Source organism: Balaenoptera borealis (assembly GCF_965194805.1).
Source record: "Balaenoptera borealis genome assembly, chromosome: 14".
NCBI lineage: Eukaryota > Metazoa > Chordata > Mammalia > Artiodactyla > Balaenopteridae > Balaenoptera > Balaenoptera borealis.
In genome coordinates, this window is record NC_138875.1 from 76,560,741 (window position 1) to 76,579,229 (window position 18,489).

The 18,489-nt window shown below is 46.7% G+C and overlaps 1 protein-coding gene across 1 annotated transcript in view; it reads left to right on the plus strand.

Moving 5' to 3' along the window:
- LOC309610713 (2'-5'-oligoadenylate synthase 2-like) overlaps nt 1-18,489 on the plus strand; it is a 28,565-nt gene that overhangs the window by 642 nt on the left and 9,434 nt on the right. Inside the window, exons 2-10 of the mRNA XM_082353903.1 lie at nt 717-1,005; nt 2,239-2,423; nt 3,175-3,407; nt 4,559-4,712; nt 11,386-11,589; nt 13,545-13,815; nt 15,595-15,773; nt 16,890-17,125; nt 17,600-17,741. Of these exons, the coding sequence (XP_082210029.1) occupies nt 717-1,005; nt 2,239-2,423; nt 3,175-3,407; nt 4,559-4,712; nt 11,386-11,589; nt 13,545-13,815; nt 15,595-15,773; nt 16,890-17,125; nt 17,600-17,741 (1,893 nt within the window). The remainder of the gene's footprint in view (nt 1-716; nt 1,006-2,238; nt 2,424-3,174; nt 3,408-4,558; nt 4,713-11,385; nt 11,590-13,544; nt 13,816-15,594; nt 15,774-16,889; nt 17,126-17,599; nt 17,742-18,489) is intronic.

Consider the following 18,489-nt stretch of genomic DNA (forward strand, 5'->3'; position numbering starts at 1 on the left):
AGGTTGAGGTCTCTGGGGCTGGTGGTTTCTGATTTATCCATGCCAAAACTATAACCACAGCTTGTGAAAATAGCTTTTGGGGTGAGGGCCTCCATCTATAAGCTTTTAACAAATGCCCAGGTGAAGTTTATAAACCACCTATGTCATGTCCGCCACAGAGATAGACAAACTGAAGCCCAGCAGTATCAACAATCCGCTAATCATTGACCAGGCTGGGAACTCACCATTCCTGCAGACTCATGAGCTGGTTAAGAGTATAAGTTTTGAAAGCAGATAGCACCTGCTGCTGTGAAATCTTGGGCAAGTCACTTAACCTCTCTGTGCCTCAATTTCATCATCCATAATTCCCAGTACTTTGCAGGGCTTGCAGATCAAGTAAAATAAGCCATGGGCCAGTTTACAGTATTAATCATATAAGGTCATAAAGAACAGGGAGTAAAGAACACAGACTGAATTGCATCTCTGCCACCTACCAGCTGTGTGATTGGGCTGATACATAATCTCTCTCAGCATCTGTTTCCCCATCTGGAAAATGGGAACAGATAATAATAGTAGCTAAATCACAGAGTTCTTGTGAGCATTCTAGGAGTTAAGACTGGTAATGCCTTCAGAACAGTGGCTAGTACTCAAAATGTTAGTGATTGTTCTCAGCATTTTATTTAGGGAGGCTCTTCTCAATGATAAATGTCAGTTCTCATTCTCATCACCTTTTTTAGGGTGGCTCCTCAGGCAAAGGCACGACCCTCAGGGGCCGATCAGATGCTGACCTCGTCGTCTTCCTCACCAATCTTAAAAGTTTTCAGGAACAACTTGAGCGCCGAGGAGAATTCATCGAGGAAATTAGGAGACAGCTGGAAGCCTGTCAAAGGGAGGAAACATTTGAAGTGAAGTTTGAAGTCCAGAAACAGCAATGGAAGAATCCCCGTGCTCTCAGCTTCGTGCTTAGATCCCCTCAGCTCCACGAGTGGGTGGAGTTTGATGTCCTGCCCGCTTTTGATGCCCTGGGTGAGCACTCTCAGCCACGAGGTGTTTCAGCCTTTGTCCTATGTCAGGGCTTCTTCTGCTCTCTTTGCATGTTTCTGAGCAGAAATCTCTCTCACTTTGAGAGTCTTATTAAACAGGGCATCCCTTCAAGTGGGGAGGACATCCTAGCATCTCTTCTGGGGCAAGAATGTTTAGGGTCATACTCAGCCACTGCAGTGACATTAACAACAAATTGGTACAATTTGGGAGCAGTATATTTTTATAGAACACCTGCCAAGCTTACTAGTTTTACTCTTGGCAAAGTGTGTGAATCTTCTCTTTCTAAAAACGAGGCAGCGTATATCTGGTGTAAACACAGTATGTTAATTTCATCTTTTATCCAAAGCATAAGGAAATATCATCAAATTTGTCTGAGGGTTGGAATCGGTAGACAATGTGCAGGAACACTGGGACAGGAAGCAGTACATCTCTGAGGCTCAGTTTCCACTGAGTACCTTCCATGTGCAAGGCACTGTTCTATGGCCATAAATGAGACAGAGAGGGAACCTCTCTCCTGGAGCCTGACAATAATAATTTAAATACCATAAATGAAAGGATAACTTGTTGTGACAAAAACTAAATATGGTGATTCAAAAGAGAATGATGGGGCTTAGAGGGCGTTTTTAGACAGGGCAACAAGGAAGGTGACCTCTGACCCGAGGCCCGAGGGATGAGAGGAAGCCAAACCTGGGAAGATCTGGGGCCTCCAGGAAGAGGAAACAGCAAGTGCAAAGGCCCTGAGACAGGAATGAGCTTGGCATATTTGAAGAAGTGAAATAACCAGGGGAGTAAGTAGCAAAGGGATCAAGGCAAGAGGTGAGATGGCAGAGGTGGCAGGAGACAGGTCACACCGAACCTCCTGGGCCACTGCGAGGACTTTGGATTTTATTCAGATGTCCTGGGAAGCAAGAAGTGGAAGGATCAGGTTTTAAAAGGCCTCTGTGGGCGCTGGGTAGAGAATGGGCTGTGGAGGATCCAGGAAGGAGGCTGCTGCCATCTCTGCTGTGTCCAGGTGAGAGATGATGCTGGCTTGGACGGGGTGGCGGCAGTGGAGCTGGGAGCAGCGAGGACTGGGGATGGCCCGCAGGCCTCCTGGCTCTGGGCCTGCTGACCTTTCCACTGCCCCCCATGGTCAGTGAGCTTGTCTCCTCAGAGGGACTGAAAGAAACTCAGAGAAGAGCTGACATCTTCACATTATGGATTAATTCCCAACAGGTCAGTTGACCAGAGGCTACAGACCTGACCCTAAAGTCTACGTCCAGCTTATCCGAGAGTGCGAGTTCCTGGGGAGAGAGGGCGAGTTCTCCCCCTGCTTCACGGAGCTGCAGCGAGCCTTCCTGAAGGAGCGTCCACCCAAGCTGAAGAGCCTCATCCGCCTTGTGAAGCACTGGTACCAAATGGTATGGCATGTCCCATCTAGACAGAGAGCGGAGGAGGAGGAGGGAGGGAAGGAAGAGAGTGAGGACATGAGGAGGAGGGAGGGGTGGAATAGAGCGGAAAGTTTTGTGGACTTATTACTATTTTATTTTTTGTTTTTGTTAGTCATCACTCTGGGTGTCTTGTTTCTTTGTGTGCCTGGATACTTATGTGATGGTCATTGTACATGAAAATTATCTGTGAAAGAGTTGGAGACTTTGGATTAAATATCTTCCTCCAGAAAAAAAACAAAAAAAATTCTTTGCTTCTTTAGGCTCTTAGGAACACTACAAGTCCTTCCTCTCAGTTAATTTTCCTAGTATCCTTCTGAGGAAGGTGCAATTATTACCATTCACTTGGCAAATGAGAAAAAATAAGGCTCCTAGAGTCTACATTGTCTGCTCAAATCAGATAATGGTGGAACCAGGATTCAAACCCACATCAGTCAGAATCCAGAGCTCAAACCTTTAACCAGGGGTCAATAAACTTTCCGTAAAGGGCAAGTTAGCAAATATTTTAGACTTTATAAGTCACACGGTCTCTGTCACAAATACTCAACAATGCCTTTGTAGCATGAATGCCACCATAAACTACACATAAATGAATAGGTGCGGATTTGCTCTCAGAAAACTTTATACACAAAAACAAGTGGCAGGCTGAATTTGGTCCATGAGAAATGTGCTTTACACGAAAGCTAGAGAAACCCACTTTTCTGATTGTTTTTCCTCTACTCAGTGTAAGGAGACGCTTGGGAAGCCACTGCCCCCACAATATGCCCTGGAGCTCCTGACAGTCTATGCTTGGGAGCAAGGAAGCATGGAAACAAGATTCAGCACAGCTCAGGGATTTCAGACTGTCTTGGAATTAGTCCTGAAGCATCAGAAGCTTTGCATCTACTGGAAAAAGTATTACAACTTTGAAAACCCTGTTATTGGACAATACCTGTCAAGGCAACTTGTAAAACCCAGGTACTCTATCCCCACATGGCTTAGCTCCCCACATAAATGAACCCGTGATTACAGCTGTGACACCTTGGAAATGTAAGAAGTGGGAGAGTTCCACATTTATCGATCATCTTCTGGTGCTAATGATTCTGCTGGGCACTTTACTACTACCATCTAATTTTTTTTAAGCATTTAAAAAAATATATTTATTTATATATTTATTTTTGGCTGCTTTGGGTCTTTGTTGCTGCGTGCAGGCTTTCTCTACCTGCATCGAGCAAGGGCTACTCTTTGTTGAAGTGCACAGGCTCCTCATTGCTCCTTCTCAAGGTGGCTCCTCTTGTTGCAGAGAACAGGCTCTAGAGCGCAGGCTCAGTAGTTGTGGCACACGGGCTTAGTTGCTCTGCAGCATGTGGGATTTTCCCGGACCAGGGATCGAACCCGTGTCCCCTGAATTGGCAGGTGGATTCTTAACCACTGCGCCAGCAGGGAAGCCCTTCCATCTAATTTTAAAAACAATGTGCAAGCAACCCTGTGAGGCAGGCACTATGCTACCTGCTTTACAGATGACTAAACCAAGATTCTGAAAGGTAAAGAGCTTGTCCAAACCTTAACAAAAAATGAGTGAAACAGCTGAAATTTCAACTAAAATAACAACAGCTGCAACAATAATAATTGCTCCCAGGAACTAAGAGCTTGCTATAAGACTAACACACTCTAATAGCATAGTAAAAATTATGATTATTGTAACTGCCATGTATTGACCCCTTATTATGTCCCAATTACTGTGCTGAGCATTTCACATGCTTGTCTAGATCCTCATACAACATCCTTGGAGGTAGGGATGTTCAGTTCTCCCCATTTCACAGGTGAGGATATTGAGGATTAGAGAGGTCAAAAGACCTGCCCAAGGTCACACCCCTAATAAAGGGCAGAGGTAAGATTCAAACCGAAGTCTATCAAAGCCCAAATGCAAGGCTCCTCCTTCTCCTCACTGTTCTCCATAGGGCAGGGCACCCAGGACACACCCCAGGGAGCAGTGCCCTGCTGGTCCCCTCCTGCTGCCCTGAGTCCCAGCCTGTGCCAGGCTGGTACTTTTCTCTTCCAGGAGCATCTAGACCCCCCAGACATAGCCCAGATTCTCACCTATTCTCTCTCTAAATATTGCTCTTCAGGCCTGTGATTCTGGACCCGGCTGACCCTACAGGAGACGTTGGTGGTGGAGACCCATACAGCTGGCAGCGGCTGGCACAAGAGGCTAGAGCCTGGCTGAGTTACCCATGCTTTGAGAAATGGGACGGGTCCCCAGTAGGCTCCTGGGATGTGTCGGTGAGACCTTCTGCTGCTTCCCTGCCGTCCTTCCGCCACCCCCTCCACACAGCATGGGGCAGGTAGATAGAGACCATTCTTTCCTAAGAAATTGCCTCTTGCTAGAGGTCACTCACATTCATATAGTGTCAGGCTGTGCTCTCTATTTTACAAGGCATTTTGGCCCCATACAGAGAGTTCCTGGACTTCTCACATCCCTCATCCAGAGTTCATTCTTTAATTAATGCCTCCTTGTCCGGAAGTAACTTTTTTAACAGCTCCAGTTGACTCATTCCACTAAGAAGAAGAATAAACAATAACAACCACCACTTAATAAATACCTGCTTTGGGCTAAGGTTCTGTTCTAAACCCCTTAAATTTCATTATTTCATTAAATCCTCACGACACCCCATGAGATATGTTTTCTACGCCCATCTTACAGATGAGGAAAGGAAGCTCGGAGAGGTGAAGTCACCTGCTCAAGGCCACTCAGCCAGGGAGTGGTGGAGCTGGGGTTCTAACTCGGTAGACTCCAACGCCAGTGTTTACTCCACTGAGCTAAACATCCTGCCTTGTATCCCCTCTCCCCTCAATATCATGTGACAAATGAGCGACTCAGAGCAGCTGAGGAGGTGGGCATGTCACCCAGCTAAGTAGGGGCTGAGGGCCTGATCTTTCCACTCCAAGAGTAGAGATCTTTCTCATGCCGGGGTGGGGAGGGTTGATGATGCCATAGATGGGTTTCCTAGGAAACAGACTCTGGGATGAAGTTTACGTGCAGGATGTTTCAGGGGAGGACCATTGGATCCAACACCTGTGTAAAGGAGGGGAATTAAGCGGGTACCAGCACAGGGAGAGGTGCAGCTGGGGAGCCCTGGAGCTTCAACGGCCTTCAGAGTTGTCCTGCAGAAGACTGAGGTGGCAGGTCTTTATACCCTAACATGGATCAGCCACTGAATGGACAACTCAGGAGGGGGTGTGGCCTTCCTCAAAGGGGATCCAGGTGGCACATCACAGTGTCCACCTGTCCACCATAAATGTTCACTGAGACCCAGTGCCAAGGTGGGAGGCCCACCTCTCCAGTGTGATCATGTGCTTTACCCTCCAATGTGATCATGTGCTTCACCCTTTCAGCCCCAAGACCTGACGTGCGAGGCCTATGGTTTTAGACAGTGCTGTGGAACCTCTCCGAGACTCAGACTCCAGGGAGGGGCCCCTCCCCAGGTGGAAGAGGATTGGACATGTGCCATCCTCTGAATGCCAGAATCTCTTACAGGCAAGGTCTCCGGAGCCATCCAGGTCAGCCCCCCTCATTTCTAGGGGCGGGGTGGGGGGCCTCGATCCCGAGAGGGCCATGAGTTGGTGTCAGACCTGGGACCAGAATCCAGGTCTCCTGGCCCCCATCCTTCCCGCCATTCTATGCTCTCTCTTCTTTCACAGATAGCATTTTCCGACAGCTCCCTCCCCACCAGAGCCTGTTCTCCGACAATATCCTCTGAGAGACAGCAGGAGAGACTCAGACAAAAGAGAGGAATCCCAGTCTTCACGCTCTTCTCTGTACCTGGTGGGAAGGTTGTGGTCCAATTTATTGTCAATAACAACAAAAATAGTAGCAAATACCATTTGTTGGGTGTTAATTAACCACAAGGCACAGAGCCAAGAAGTATATCTGCATATTATATGTGTGTGTGTATGTATGTGTGCATATTCATTGATTCAACTTAAAATATTAATTGAGCACCTGCTATGTGCCAAGCATCGTTCTGGGCACTGGAACATAGCAATGAGCAAAGCAGACAAAAATCCCTGCCTCATGGAGCTGACATTTTGTGGAATATTCTACTGTTGGATAGACTAGGATCCTTCCAATTTTCAATTACAGGTAATCCTGAGACAAACATCTTTGGTTCATCCTTTGTCCACATCTCTGATTATTTATCCAGGAAAAGTTTTAGAACTGCCCTGTGTAATACAGTAGTCACTATTGAGCACTTGAAATGTAGCTGGACCCAATCGAGATGTGCTTATCTTTATACTTTTTTGAATTTTCAGATTTTATTAATCTTTGGCCATAAGTTTGTACTGTTTGTATGACCACAAGAAACAATAAAGCAATGTTTCTTGCACAAAAAATTTTAATAAGTATTTCTGTCAGCTGAGCTCTGATAGTTTGTGCAAAGCCGGCCGGCCCAGGTTATAGAAGAGTCTGGGGTACTGGTATTGGGAGCTGTTGGTTCAAGTCCAAATTCATGAGATTTGGAAACAGAGGAGCAACTCTGTAAGGGATGACGGAAATGCTGGAATGAAAATTGGAGCACCGGAGTCATAAATTTTTGATTCCCTGCAGAGAAAGCCCCATTCTGGGCAATTCCTTCCGGGGAAACAAAAACCGGCAGATCTAATGTTTAGCCAAAGGAGATAAGGGTGAAGTCCCTCCCTGCACCCCCATTTGAGGAACCACCTTGCTGTAGCCCATAGCAGCTGCACCATTTACATCCCCTTCAGCAATAAATGGGGGTTTCAGTCTCTCCACGTCTTGGCCAACACTTTGTAATTATTCATCATTTTGATTATTGCCATACTAGTTGGTGTAAAAGAGTTATGTACTCTCAAAATAATCGGGCCTGCTAAGCAAGGTCACGACCCTACTTGGGAAAGAATGGGATCCTGACACATAGACTGCGGACATAAGAGTGGAAGCCCCTGAAAATCTTGAATCCCCAGACTCTTCTGAACCTGGGGTTCAGAAATGTCCCATCTACCCCTTCTGTTAAAAGCTAGCACCTCCCCCCTTGCAAGGAGACTCTGCAGAGGTCTCTCTTCCATAAGACCCCGCAGGACCGGCACCCACTTCCCCTCCTGTCCACTAGGACTATGAGTAGGGTTGAGTCCCAAAATAGCCCAGCCGGGGGCGTGCTGGGCCTGCTGAGGGAGGGATGGACCTATATCCCAAACAGCCAGAAGACCCGGGCAGCGTGTAGCAGCAAAAGTCAGGTGGGTGTGTGTGGAAGTGACCCCGAGGGCACTTGATCAAGGGGCTCCAGTGTCAGGTCAGATGCGGAAGAGTTTATTGGCTTGGAAGTCCCCTCCTGGAATTCAGGACTTCACACCCTGGCAAGGACCCCAGGAGACGGTGCAAAGTTGCTGTTAGCCAGGCTCTTAGAATGGAAAAAGTGAGAGCTTCTGCCGGGTGAGAACAAAAATGCTGATATTCCCATGGGAGATGGTGGAAGATGGGATTCAAAGGTCAGGGAAGTGGATGTGCTTGGGTGGATGTGCTATATAAGTCCAGAAAATTATCTCCCATGGAAAAGCAGAGAATACAGCGTTACCGAGGCCATAAAGAATACGCCAGTGAGAGGACTCAGCATCACTAAGAAGCTCGGGTGGCCTCCTCCATAGAAGATGCTGTCACAGGCCTCCTAACAGCACTGGGGATGGTAGAACCCCGAAATCATAGCGGCCATGAGACAACACTTACCCGTGACGTGGACACACTTCTCTTCGTGAGTGGTAGGGTGGAGGGGCAGTAAGGATGGCCTGACCCACAGAGAATTAAGGAGCTGATCATAAAATATGGTGTCCCTGGGGGCAAACTAAATGGGCCACAAACGAGGGGCGCTCAGTCTGCCCCATCAAACTACTTCAAGGATGGACCATTAGAACACTGAGGGATTCCCCCAATAAAAAGTCACCATCCCTTTCCCAGTGGCTTCCCAGGAGATCCATCTCTGACACATGACATCTAAATGTAACATGATCCTAGATTTGGAGGAGGGGGGGGTTTGCTATAAAGAACAACATTGGAATAACTGGTAAAAATTGAATATAAGAATATATCCATTATATATGCTATAAGAGATGATAGCATTGTATCAAAGGTACAATTCTGAATGGGGTTGTCATTCTGTGTTTATGTAACAAGATACCCATATTCTTAGGGGATACATATGGAAGTATTTAAGAGTAAAGGGGACTGGGTGATTCTGATGTGTCCATGAAGTTTCATCACTTGTAACAAGTGTCCCACTCTCCCACTCTGCTGGGGGATGTTGATAGTGGGCAAGGCTGTGTGGGTGGGGGAGGGGGAGGAGGTGGGGGGGGCGGTATATAGGAAATCTCTTGGCTTCTGCCCAATTATCTGCAGCATGCACTCAAATGGCTCAGTAATAATGATACTGATACATAGAGAATGAGGAGCAAATGTGGTGAAATATTTCAGGATGAAGGATATGAGAGAGTTCTTTGTGTTTCAAAAGATTTCAAAATAAAATATTTTAAAAATAAAAATAAAGCACCGACTTTGGAAAGTGGGTAGTTAGAACCTAGTCAGACAACTTACAAGCTGTATGATCTTGGGCAAATTTTTTCAACTCTCTGAGCCTCTATGTTCTTATCTAGAAAAGAAGCCTTATGATCTCTGCCCGCCCAGCGTACCTCTAGGTGTTACAGTAGAAGTCAGATAAGGGCAGGGAAGGGCCCTTAATGCGCAGGTGTGATAATCAAGTTTCTCCAGAGAAACTGAACAGTGAAAATGAACACATAAAGGGAAACCTCATTTTAAGTGGAGTCAGGAGACCAGAAGGCGGCGCTCTCACACACCTCAAGTACCACCGGAATTCAGTCATAGGAAAGACAGTCAATCAACAGACCCCAACAAGAAGAAGCATCAACAGGAAAACACTGTCAATGACAGGTCTGGACAGGAATGATGTACATTGCGTCTCTTGGAGGAAACTGGCTACCCCGGCAGCTAAGCCAATCACTTGTCATCACCCTGAATTCTTGCTTTTCTCCAATGGACTCTCGTTCAAAACAACCCCTCCCAACTTCCTCCTTTTTCTCTATAAAATAATGTTCCTCTTCTTTGTTTGTTGGACTTGCCTATGACTTTTGCTATAGCCTGCTTGTCCCAAATTGAAATTCTCTGCTGTTCCCGAATAAAGCCATTTTGCTGGTAAAATAACTGGCTGTTTTACTTTTGAGGTTAACAGAACTAATAGGTTTTATAGATCTAGTTTTAGAGAAAGATTTGTTTTAATGAGTCAGCTTGTGCCATTGCAGGGGCCAACAAGTCCAAATTCTGCAGGGTAGGCTGGCCGGCTGGAAACCCAGGGAAGCATCTGCTGGTGGAATTCCCTTTTCCTTGGGGGAGATCAGGCTTTTTTCTTTTTTCTTTTAATTTATATTTTTGGCTGCATTGGGTCCTTGTTGCTGCTTGCAGGCTTTCTCTAGTTGCGGCGAGCAGGGGCTACTCTTCGTTGTGGTGCATGGGGTTCTCATTGTGGTGGCTTCTTTTGTTGCGGAGCACAGGCTCTAGGCACGTGGGCTTAGTAGTTGCAGCATGCAGGCTCAGTAGTTGCAGCACGCAGGCTCAGTAGTTGTGGCGCATGGGCTTAGTTGCTCTGCAGCATGTGGGATCTTCCTGGACCAGGGCTCGAACCCATGTCCCCTGCATTGGCAGGCAGATTCTTAACCACTGTGCCAACAGGGATGTCCCCAGGCTTTTTTCTATTCATGCCTTCAGCTGATTGGATGAGGCCCACCCACATTATAGAGAGTAATCTGCTTTCCTTGAAGTTTACTGATTTAAATGTTGATCTCATCTCAAAAATACCTTCAAAAAAACATCTAGAAGACTGTTTGACCAAATATCTGAGTACCATGGTCCTAGCCAAGTTGACACAAAATTAATCATCACAACAGAGAAGGGGGTCTGCTTCTGTCCCACCTTGGAGATGTTTACCTTCTGTGTTACAGAGGAAGCCAGTGGGAGCTGCCTGGGAGTTTCATTTTCATGGTCCTGAACACAAGAGTTGCACGTCTGTCTCCCCTCTGGCCTGTGTGCTCCTGGGCCTGTTTTCCTTCCTTGCTGGGTGGGGTAAGTGCCCGATGAAACCTGGCAGGTGTCCATGTGTGTGCTGAGGAACTGGGCACACAGACACAGACCTCTTGGGACCTGTGTTTGCTCAGTGGCAGAACTAAAACCCGAGTGGCTGAGCCCTTGCCTTGCTGTGTGTCCCTGAACAAGTCAGTGCCCTCTCTGGGTCTCTTTCTCCTCGCTGTTCTCATTAACTCTGAGTTCCCAGGCCATTGGGAACAGGGAGAAAGGGAAAGAGCCTCAAAAGATGACCTCTGGGGAAATAATCTAAAAAAAACTATATACAGATATAGATATAACTGAATCACTTTGCTGTATACCTGAAACTAACACAATATTGTAAATCAGCTATACTTCAATTAAAAAAAAAGAAAAAAGATGACCTTTGGCCCCCTATGAAGTTATTTGCTTAACAAACACTTTACAGCTCTACCCGTGTGCCAGGTCCTGTTCTAAGGACTTTGCAAGTCTTTAATCCTTGCATTAAGCCTGTGAGACAGGTACCATTGTTATCCCCATTTTATAGATGGGGAAATCAAGGCACAAAAAGGACTGGCAATGTGCTCAAGGACACAGATCTCGCATGTATCAAGCCCTCATAGTCCAGCTCCAGAGGCTGCATTTTTAACCACAAGTATTCCTTGAGAGCAGCTGAAAGGCTGATCATCACAGCTTGGGGGAGGGCAAAACCCTGGACTGAGGCAGCCGGCTGGGACGGTTCTGTGAGTTTCCTTTTCCCCAGACATGAGTTTCGGTTTCAGTCTCCTGGCACAGGAGTTCCTCATTCTCTTCTGCCTCCAGCTCTGCCATTAGCTGTCATCTCAGCAGCCAGCCAGAGCAATGGGAAACTGGGAGTCCCATCTCTACAAACAGCCTGCCCAGAAACTGGGTGAGTTTATCCAGGACAACCTGAGGCCCTTTGAAGACTGTCAGAAACGGATCGACCAGACCGTGGACACCATCTGTGCAGTCCTGCAGGAAGCTGAGCAGTTCCCCATGGTGACCAGTGTGGCCAAAGTGAGTAGAAGGCTGGGGTCAGGGCTTCTGGGACCCAGAAGGCAGAGAAACTTGGTGCTGAGCACCTAGTGTGTGCCGGGCCCTGGGCACACAAGACATCATCTTGTCTAGCCCCACACTCGAGTGAGATGGTGGGATATGGTGTAGAGTTTAGGAGTACAGGTTGGGGAGCCGGTTCTACCCCTTACTACTGTGTGACCCAGGGCAGGTTGCTTAACCTCTCTGTGCCTCAGTGTCTGAATCTGTAAAATGGGAGAGAAATAATACTCATTGCAAAGTCTTATGAGGCTTAAGCACATAATGTTCTTGCACAGGGCTTGGTACAAAGTTAGAGCAGTAAATTAGCTGTGGTTACTTTTATTGTTTTTATCCTTCCCATTTTACGGAGGAGTAAACTGAGTCTACAAGACTTCAGTAAAACTACCCAAGGATGCTCTGTGTCTTCTCAACAGCAAGGGGCGGGGAGCTCTCATCAGTTAGAAATGTTTGGTGCTATGGGCACAAATCCCAGGGTTGAGGCTGAAGATTCTGGACCTTTGGGGAAGAAAGGGTGCTGGGAAGGGACCAGGACCCTAGGGTGGGGAGGGGCTTATGGATGCCCACCACAAACCCCATGCTCTCCGGCACCGGAATCCCACTTCTCTGGAGTCACAGTGCTTTCTGGCCTCTGCCCTTACACACACCCACTAGCCCTAGCAGTAAAGATACCTGGACACTTGGTATCTCCTGCCTTGGCCCAGATGAGGAAACTGAAGCGTGGAGAAGTTATTTAATAGTTGGCATCCGACCTGGGATTTTAAGCTCAGGTAATCTGTTTGGGAGCATGCACCCTTAACCACTATACCATCATACCTCTCAATATTGTTAACTTTTTTCTAATTAAAATATTAATAATACATACAAAAAGTGCACAGATCTAAGTGTACAGCCTGATGGATTGCCACAAACAACATACATGTGTAACCTACGCCCAGATCAAGAAATAAAATATTCCCAGCCCCGACCCAAGAGCCCCTGAACCCCCCATCCAGTCGCTACCCCCAACCCCAGGCAACCACTCTCCTGACGTCTGACAGCATAGCATAGATTAGTTTTGCCTATTTTTAAACTTTGTATAGAGTGACCAACCATCCCAGTTTGCCCGGGACTGAAGGGTTTTCTGGGACATGGGCCTCTTGGTGCTAAAACTGAGCAAGTCCAGGGTAAACCAGAGGTTGGTCACCCTGTATAAAAGAAATCATGTACTGTGTGGCTTTAGTGTGTGGGTTTTTTTGATCCATCTGTTGACGAAATTTATGTTGTTGTGTGCAGCTGTTGTTTATCATTTCATTGTTGTCATGTGTTCCCTGTATGAATACACCACATTTGTCCATGCTGATGGCCATTCAAGTTGCCTCCAGTTTGGGGCTCGTAAGAAAAGTGCTGCTATGGGGCTTCCCTGGTGGTGCAGTGGTTGAGAATCCACCTGCCAATGCAGGGGACACGGGTTCGAGCCCTGGTCCGGGAAGAGCCCACATGCCGCGGAGCAACTAAGCCCGTGTGCCACAGCTACTGAGCCTGCGCTCTAGAGCCCGTGAGCCACAACTACTGAGCCCGCACGCCTAGAGCCGGTGCTCCGCAACAAGAGAAGCCACCGCAATGAGAAGCTGGTGCACCACAACGAAGAGTAGCCCCCGCTCGCCGCAACAAGAGAAAGCCCGTGCGCAGCAACAAAGACCCAACACAGCCAAAAATAATAAATAAATAATACAATAAATAAATTTATTAAAAAAAAATGCTGCTATGGGCATCCTGATTCAGTTCTTTGGGTGGACAAGTGAACATCTGCCACTCAGCTTTTAGACTATGTTGACATTTGGGGCTTTTGCTTGAAGTGAGAAATACTTCTGCCCGTCGGGGTGCCCTGCGACCCCAAAGGGTTCAGAGTCTCACATCCACTTCTCTGTTGCTGGCAGGGTGGCTCCTATGGCCGGAGAACAGTCTTGAGGGGCAACTCCGATGGTACCCTCGTCATCTTCATCGGTGGCCTTGAACAATTCCAGGATCAGAAGAAAAGCCAACATGACCTCCTCAGCAAAATCTGGGCACAGTTGAAACACTGTGAGCTCACAATGAAGCTGGCAGCCAAGATGGAGATCCAAAGCATCAATGGCAAGCTCACCATCCAGCTGTCCACAAAACAGCAGAGCATCACTTTTGAGATGCTGCCCGCCTTCAACGCTCTGGGTGAGCCCCCCGGGTGTGTGTGGGGGGGTGGAGGTTTGGGTCTGGAGGGGCTTGTCAAGAGAGCAAAGCCAAAAAAAGGGGTGGTAGATAGCCTGGCATCTGAATAAATACCACTGGTGCTTTCCAAAATGAGGGATTGTAGACTTTCCCTCCTTCTTTTCTTTCTCTCTCTTTCTCTCTCTCTTCCTTCCTTCCTTTCTTTCTTTCTTCCTTTCTTTCTTTCTTCCTTCCTTTCTTTCTTTCCTTTCTTTCTTTTCTCACTGTGTGGCATGCAGGATGTTAGTTCCCCTACCAGGGATGGAACCTGCACCCCCTGCAGTGGAAGTGCAGAGTCTTAACCACTGGACCACCAGGAAAGTCCTGAGAGACCGTTGACTTTCAAAAGAGGAGCTTCCTCCTACCCTGAGCTTACTCTCTTCTGTAGAATTTCTCCCTTGTCTCCTAGTTGACTTTGGAGGAAATGTTCTAGACTCTAGAGTAGAGCATCTCAAACTGTGACATGCACACAAATCACCTGAGAAACTTGTTAAAATGCAGGTTCTGATTCAGGAGATTGGGGTCCAGGATTCTATATTTCGAACCAGTGCCATGATATTGCTGCTGTTCTGTGGACTACATTGGAGGATTTAGACTAGAATAAATGCTGGTTAGAGGTAGAGGATGGGGCAAACATCTGGGAAAAGTTCAGCTGGAGCAGGTATTTGGAATGTGCCTCTAGTCAGGTCAACATCAAGGCAAAGATCTTCCATGGGCAGCTGTTTGAATGGATAGATGGCTGGCTGGCTGGATGGATGGATGGATGGATGGATGGTTGACTGGATAGATGGATGGATGGTTGATTGAATGGGTAAGACTAAGAACAGTCACAGCTTAGTCTCAAGCACAGATACATATATTATCACAAACTTAAATACCAGAGCTGGAATTCAACCCCTCATTAAACAAGTGAGGAAGCAGAACGAAATGAATGTGTCCAGGGCCACACAGCCAGTTACTGACAGAGCTAGAATAAAAGCCCAGGTCTTTTAAGCCCCAGGCCCAGTGCCTTCAAGGTGGACACACACACACACACACACACACACACACCCTGACGACTTACATTCACAGAAAGGTGACCTAGTGCAGAGAAAAATGCACCAGTCTGCAAGGTAGGCAGCCTTGAATTCTCATCCTGGTCTTACTACTAACCCACTTTTGCCAACTGTAAGATCAAGGCTAGAAACAGCTAACTTGCAAGACCTTTAGGATGATAAGGGTTGAGTATATGTGCCTGACTCAAAGGAAGGCTGGAGTCAAGGTGAAGAGACAGAGTGTGACTCAGAATTCCTAGGAAATCCTATATTCCGTCCTCTGGTTCAGAGCACGGTGGCTGGAGATTAGGCTAGAGCGCCCTCTGCTGGCTGCACTCCATCTCTCAAAGAATGATGTGAGAACGAGAAATCAGCTCTTCCTCACATGTAGTACGGAGAAACTGCCACCAGATAGCGGCAGAGCTACACATTCCAAACAGATAACCTTTCCTAGACGGAAACAATAATGGTCGCTTTCTGAGAAAAGTAAACTACTGAGAAATTTTTAAATTACTTTCTTTACTAAATATTAGCCTAACTACATTTTATTATCTAGCAGGACAAGCCGCCCCTCACCTTTTATGCAAATGCACCAGGCCTCTTACAGATGAAGCAGTGAATGTGTGCTACCAAACCACATCCAGCCTTTGTGGGCTCACCGAGACCAGGTTCCATGAAAACCAAAAGTTCTGTTTCTGTTTCACACCAGGCTTAAGTGAGAAGCCCAGCCTCTGCACCTATCGAGAGCTCAAAAGAGCCTTGGATATGGTGAAAGCCAGCCCCGGTGAGTTCTCAATCTGCTTCACTGAACTCCAGGAGAAGTTTTTTAGCAACCATCCCAGCAAGCTGAAGGATTTGATCCTCTTGGTAAAGTACTGGTGTCAAAAGGTAAACTTCAAATTGCATGTCTATTGCTATCATCCGTTTCCCTTTTACTGAGATAATTCACGTTGGGTAAAGTACAACAATGTTAAGAATACAGCTCAGGGATTTCCTGGTGGTCCAATGGTTAAGATGCTGCCCTTGCAGTGCAGAGGGTGCTGGTTCGAACCCTGGTGGGAGAACTAAGATCCCACATGCCGTGTGGGCAAAGGACAAAAAAAAAAGATTACAGCTCAATGTGTTTTTATAGCCTTTCAGGCAACACCCAGATCAAAATAGGGCACATTTCCTGCGCTCCAGCAGGACGCCCACTCCCAGACCATACTCCCCCCAAATAAACCACTATACTAACATCTGTTACCACAAATTAGTTTTGCTTGTTTTTAAACTTGATGTCAATGGAATCATACTGCATGTACTTCGTGTTTGCCATCTTTTGCTCAATATTATGCCTGAGAGGTTTGTCCGTGTTGTTGCAGGGAGTAGTGGTTCTTCATTGTTTTGTACTATTCCATTGCATTAATACACTGTACATGGATGCATTCTACTGCTGAGGGCCATATTATGAATTAGGTTACAGTGGATATTCCCCTACATGTCTTTTTGTGAATTTAAGCAGTCATTTCTCTTGGGTGAATATGCAGGAGTGAGACTGCTGTGCTATAAGGTATACCTTATATATGTATGTGTGTGTGTGTGTGTGTATATATATATACACACACACACACATATACCTCATATATATACACACATTGTACATATATACATTATATATACCTTATCTGTGTATATATATGTATATGTGTATACATATACACATGGCATATATGAATAAATTTGTGGAATATATATATATATATAACTTTAGTAAATACACCCAAATAGTTTTCCCAAATGGTTGTACCAAATCACACTCCTGTCAGCAGTGTACGACAATTTCAGGTGCTCCACATTCTTATCAGCACTTGCTATTGTCAGTCCATCGAATTTTAGCCATGATATCATTTCAATCACTGACAGGGGACAGTGACTTCCTATAGACTTCTAGTTTCTTGATTTCAGACCCCTGGCATGGGCGGAACTGGGTTCCAAATTATCTGCTACACTCTTCTCCTTCCACAGTGCCAGGAAACGCTGAAGGATTCATCCCTGCTGCCCCTGTATGCGCTGGAGCTGCTTACAGTCTATGCCTGGGAACAGGGGTGTGGAGCAGAAGACTTTGATATAGCTGAAGGTATCAGGACTGTTCTGGAGCTTATCAGCAAGCAGGAGCAGCTGTGTGTCTATTGGACAGTCAACTACAACTTTGAGGATGAGACCGTCCGCAACATCCTGCTGGGCCACCTCCGATCCCCGAGGTACCAAACTTCCCACGGCCCTCTCTCCTTACCTCTTTATCTACATGCCAGGCTGTGCCCCCTTAGAATGAGGGTGCATCCCTGTCTTTCCCGGCCAAGCATGCACCAAAAGAATGCCAGCAGCAGTGGGTAGGGAGGCAAAGAGAGGTCTGTCTGAAAGAGGGACGCTTCGATGCTTTTCACATTCTAAACCATTGTCACATTTTGTCCCCAAAGCAAACACTTCCCCTCATAGAAGGAAGGGGCAAAGAGAGGAGGGGTCAGCAGAAAGAGGAGACCATTTTATTAGGTTATGAATGGAACATGTCTGTAAAGCAGAGAACACAGGACCAGAGAGGCTAGACATCTTAGAGCACTTCAGCAATTGGGAGGAACTGCAGGAGGTAAAATCCAGGTTTCCAGATGCCCAGTCCAGGCCTCTTTCCCCCAAGTTGATTTCTTCTCCCAACTGATTTTTTTTAATCAAATTCATAGGCCGGTGATCTTGGATCCAACTGACCCAACCAGTAATGTGAGCAAAGATAACACCTGCTGGCAGCTGCTAAAACAAGAAGCTCAAACCTGGTTATTTTCTCTCAGGCTGAACGAGTCACCTGGACTGTCCTGGAATGTTCTGGTGAGAGGGCTTTCCAATATAGCTCGTGTCCTGCTGCAGGCAGGGCCCTCCCGATACTCAGACTGCAGCCTTATCCAAGATCACCGTGAGCTGGTTTCCCAGAGGTGCCATGACAAAGCACCATGCACTGGTGGCTTAAAGCAACAGAAATTTACTCTTTCACAGTTTTGGGGGCTAGAAATCCAAGATCAAGATGTTGGCAGGGCCATGCTCCCTCTGAAGGCTCTAGGGAAAAGTCCTTCCTCACCTCTTCCAGCTTCTGGTGGTCGTTAGCAGTCCGTGGCCTGTGGCAGCAACACTCCAATCTCTGCCTCTGTTGTCACACGGCCTTCTCTGTGTGTGTGTGTGGTGTCTTCACAATGTCCTCCCTCCAGGCATGTCTGTCTCTGTGTCTCTCTCCTCTTCTTATAAGGACACCAGTCGTACCAGATTAGGGCCCACAGTAATGACCTCGTCTTAACTTGATTACCTGTTTGCAAAGACCCTATTTCCATATAAGGTCACATTCATAGGGCCTAGAGGTTGGGACTTCAACATATCTTTTAGGGGGACACAATTCAGTCTATAACACACCATTAGGGACGTCCTCTTCCATTAAAATGATAGTAAAGTGCAAAATTGAACAAAGAGTAAAGGCGGGCACCTGCAGATGAGAGATTTCAATTCGTTTCTGCAAGAGAGAAAGCAGGTGAGAAGGTGGTGACAGATGAAATGGAGCAGAGCCCAAGAGACGTGGGTGGCAGTCACC